Raw genomic sequence first — 3535 nt, 5'->3', positions numbered from 1 at the left:
AGGGTTTTTACGGAAAGGCTTGGTGGTGTTGTGGGATGAAATGCATTACCACTGAAGACTCATGTAATGTTTTGAAATGCACGCTGCAATATTTTGTCGTGGCCGTCACCGAAACTTTTGATCCAACACATTTTAACACCAAGCGTCGTTTGAACACGCATTTTTGTCGCCGATCTTAGCCACCAAGTTGGTACGTTTTACTACCCCTGATCGTGTTGGGTAATTGCCTCATATACGTAGCAGCACTGTTCAGAAACGATCTGGCTTGACTGGTGAGCCACGGGTGGAAAGGTTAGGCAGAGACAGAGACCATAGAGCACAGGAGCAAAGCAAATCTCAACAGGATGCGATCGATCACTCGCAGTGAGTGTTGCAACTGTTGGGATCCTTCCTTACCTTTCACGGCGCAGCTGTCCCGAGTCATAGCCACATACATGAAGAACGGGTGCGTCCATGCATTCCCGCGCTGGTGTAGAGTAACCAACTGCTCACCTACTCCGCTCTGGAAGCCTAGATAAGCCTGTGGTAAAACTAAAACACAATCCGATCCGCATAATTTATTTTTTATTACATGCGTGCACTGGAATCAGGGCTTGACCGAACAACTGATAACAAAAACAAAACCACCGTACCGTAACAACACGGGAGATGTGCTCAACAAACACAGATTCAACATCACGTGAAGCAACAGCCGTGGACAACACAAGTCCGTGATTCGAGCGGAGGTCTGACCGCAGTAAAAATATGCACAGCATACTTTGTGGTGCAGACTGAGCATAGTGACAGCAAGCGTTTGCTGGCAGTACAATTGCACTTTGTTGATACAGGCACGGCAGGTGGGCACGGTATTCCCAAAGCCCGGCACCTCGTCAAAGTTTCCCCACCCAGTCAGCGGGTAACAAGGTGCACAGCGCAAACAACTCCCACGTTATGCAACAACCCGGCGTCAGGTGCCGTGGACAAAAGCCCTCACAATAAAAAAACAGTGCAGGTAGACACCACATCACCACGATAGGCGCTGTGGAACGAAGCAAGGTCGCCACTTTCGATTCCGGGCGCCGCGTCGTCGGCCCTACAACGCAAGCACCAACACACGTCGCTTCACTGAGCGCCACGGTCTGTCCGAGCCAGTCAGGACGCCCGCGGACCACGTCCGCCTCTGCCGACGCGTCGCCGCGGGCTGGCGACGAGGACAGCGGAGGACCGTCTACGGCCGGCCGTACTGGCCGATCGGCACGAGCCCGGGCAGCGCGCGGCGGCGCCGGGGCGGCGGCGGCGACGGCTCGCCCTCATCGATGACGAGCCGCGACTCGGAGCGGTCGGAGCCGGCCGGCGAGCCCGGCCCGGCCGGCAGCGGGGCACGGCCACCGAGGCTGGTGCCGAGCCCGCTGCGAGGCCGCTCACGGCCGGGGGAGCCGCGCGGGCTGCCAGCCTCGGACGGCGAGCGGGGCCCGCTCGTCAGCGGCGCTCGCGGCCACATGGCCGCCGGCCGCACCAGGCCCGCCGGCGGCGCCGGCTCCTCGCGCTCCGCCTCCGCTCCACTGCTGCTCTCTTCGGCCAGGTACGTCGACATCCAGGTGAACTTGGGCACGCCCGTCTTCTCGGTGCGCGCGGCCGGCGCCCGCCGCTCAGAGCCGCTGCTGCCGCTCCCGCTGCGGCTCCGCGTCGGCGTCGGCATCGGCATCGGCTCCGACGCGAACCCCGCGCGCAGCGAGAGCGCGTGCAGCTCTGCGTCGCTGGACAGCGAGCTGTAGCTCGGCCTGTCGTGAGGCGGCGGCGGAGGCGGCGGTCGTAGTGCCGGCGGATAGATGCCCTGCGCAGGCGGACTCTGGTGGACAGCGTGCTGGGGACAGCGGTTTGGACCGCAGCAGAAGTGACCGTGCGCGTGCTGTCGGTCGGGCAGTGGATGCGGGTGCTGGTGGTGCTGTTGCAGTAGGCGTTGGTGGTGATGGTGGTGCTGTTGCTGCTGTGTTTGATGCTGCTGCTGCAGGTGCTGCTGGTGGTGGTTGCGAATCTGCTGCTGCTGTTGCTGCTGCTGACGCTGTTGTAGCTGATTTCGTGCTAGCTCTTGTTGCTGCTGCTGCAGCTGTTGATGTTGCTGCAGTTGTTGATGCTGCAGCTGCTGCTGTTGTTGCTGCTGTTTCTGCTGCTGGCAGGCCTGTTCGCGCAGCTGCTGGATGTAGTCGTACAGCTCGAGGAAGCTGGTGGGCAGCTTGTGCAGCCCGGAGATCGGCTCAGCGAACGGCAGGCCGGGGAGGGCACGCCCCTCCAGCCGCTCGCGCAGCTCCGGGCATCGGTGGTCGAGCAGCTCCGTGGTTGAGCCGTACATGACCTGGCAGAGGCGACAGCGCAGGCTGAGCAGCGCCGCGTCGCCGTCGGCGGGTGTGACGGGCGGTGCCGGCGCCGGCGCCCGCACCGACGGCGGCGGCGGCGGCGGTGGCGGCGGTCCCGATATGCCGTGCGTGATGGAGCCGCGCGGCATGGCTGGCGTCGGCGCCGGTGCTGACGCTGGCGCCGCATCCGGACCTGGCAGCCGCGCCGCGGCCGCCGCTGCCGCAGCAGCAGCAGCCACTTCACGCATCTTACCGAGGTCGCGCACGTGTATTTTGGTGTGTCGCTGCAGGTTGCCGCTGTGCTCGAAGGTACGGCCGCAGTACTCACACTTGTAGGGCCGGATCTTGGTGTGGATGCGCCGGTGCACCACCAAGTTGGCGTAGGCGGCGAACCGCTTGTCGCAGTGCTCGCACGCGTACGGCTTCTCGCCCGTGTGCGTGCGGATGTGAATCTTGAGCACCTTGCTGGAGGTGAACGCCTTGACGCAGTGCGGGCACTTGAAGGGCCGCTGGCCCGTGTGCGAGCGCACGTGAATCACCATCTGCCCGTGCTGCGAGAACGTGCGGCCGCAATAGCTGCACGTATACGGCCGCTCGTGCGTGTGCGTGCGCTCGTGCACCACCATGTTGCTGCGGCTGCTGAAGAACTTGGCGCAGAAGCGGCAGTTGTAGCCGCCTTGCGGATTTGCGCCGGGCGCAGCGCGGCGGCCGGTGCGCGGCCGCGGCTGCGACAGCGGCGGCGGCAGCGGCAGCGGCAGCGGCTGCGGCTGCGGCAGCGGCGGCGGCGGCAGCGGAGGAGGCCCTGTCATGGCCGGCGGCTGCTTGGGAGACGGATGGCGCGGTGAGGCGGCCACCGCGCTCTCGGCGTCAGGCGAGAGCCCGTTCATGATCATGGTGTGGGCCGGCCGACCCTGCTGGGAGAGGAGAGACCAGATCAGCGGCGGCCGCGGAGGCTCCTGCCGAACGGGCATGCTCGGGTCCGGCTCACACACGAGTGAGGCCGCCACCGGCGCGCGGCGCGCCGGTCACGTGCTCGGAGCCGGCCGCCACGTGCCGCTGTGACGTACCCGCCGCAGCCGGGCCGACAGGGGCCTCGGGCAGCGGCCGGCACCGTGCGTCGGTCGGCCTCCGGCGACCGGCTGTGTCGTGAGTAGCGTGACCACCGGCCGTGACAGGCGCACTGGCATGCGACACGTGTTACC

At 65.0% G+C, this 3535-nt stretch overlaps 1 protein-coding gene across 1 annotated transcript; it reads right to left on the bottom strand.

The window, feature by feature from the left end:
- Positions 1-249: 249 nt before the first annotated feature.
- On the bottom strand, positions 250-2979 carry LOC119092370 (zinc finger protein 358). The gene is made up of 5 exons (XM_037215334.1): positions 2573-2979; positions 2159-2332; positions 1701-1828; positions 1288-1388; positions 250-269 (listed from the first exon to the last, which is right to left on the bottom strand). The coding sequence occupies exons 1-5, from the start codon at positions 2957-2959 to the stop codon at positions 250-252; spliced, it is 810 nt and encodes a 269-aa protein (XP_037071229.1). The 5' UTR covers positions 2960-2979.
- Positions 2980-3535: the final 556 nt, after the last annotated feature.

Source organism: Pollicipes pollicipes, unplaced genomic scaffold (genome assembly GCF_011947565.3).
Source record: "Pollicipes pollicipes isolate AB1234 unplaced genomic scaffold, Ppol_2.1 Scaffold_3447;HRSCAF=4054_pilon_pilon_pilon, whole genome shotgun sequence".
NCBI classification, from domain to species: Eukaryota; Metazoa; Arthropoda; class Thecostraca; order Pollicipedomorpha; family Pollicipedidae; genus Pollicipes; species Pollicipes pollicipes.
Note: the sequence above shows the minus strand (reverse complement) of the source record. Positions and strands in the feature narration are given on the sequence as shown.

What these genes read in the sequence shown, in the direction of transcription:
- LOC119092370 (XM_037215334.1), bottom strand. Translation starts at nt 2,959, where the DNA reads ATGGTGGTGCACGAGCGCACGCACACGCACGAGCGGCCGTATACGTGC. An exon ending in TCCAGCAGCTGCGCGAACAG is followed by an intron (nt 1,829 to 2,158) that starts GCCTGCCAGCAG and finishes GCTGTCCACCAG; the next exon opens with AGTCCGCCTGCGCAGGGCAT. An exon ending in GCGCTCTCGCTGCGCGCGGG is followed by an intron (nt 1,389 to 1,700) that starts GTTCGCGTCGGA and finishes GCGGCCTCGCAG; the next exon opens with CGGGCTCGGCACCAGCCTCG.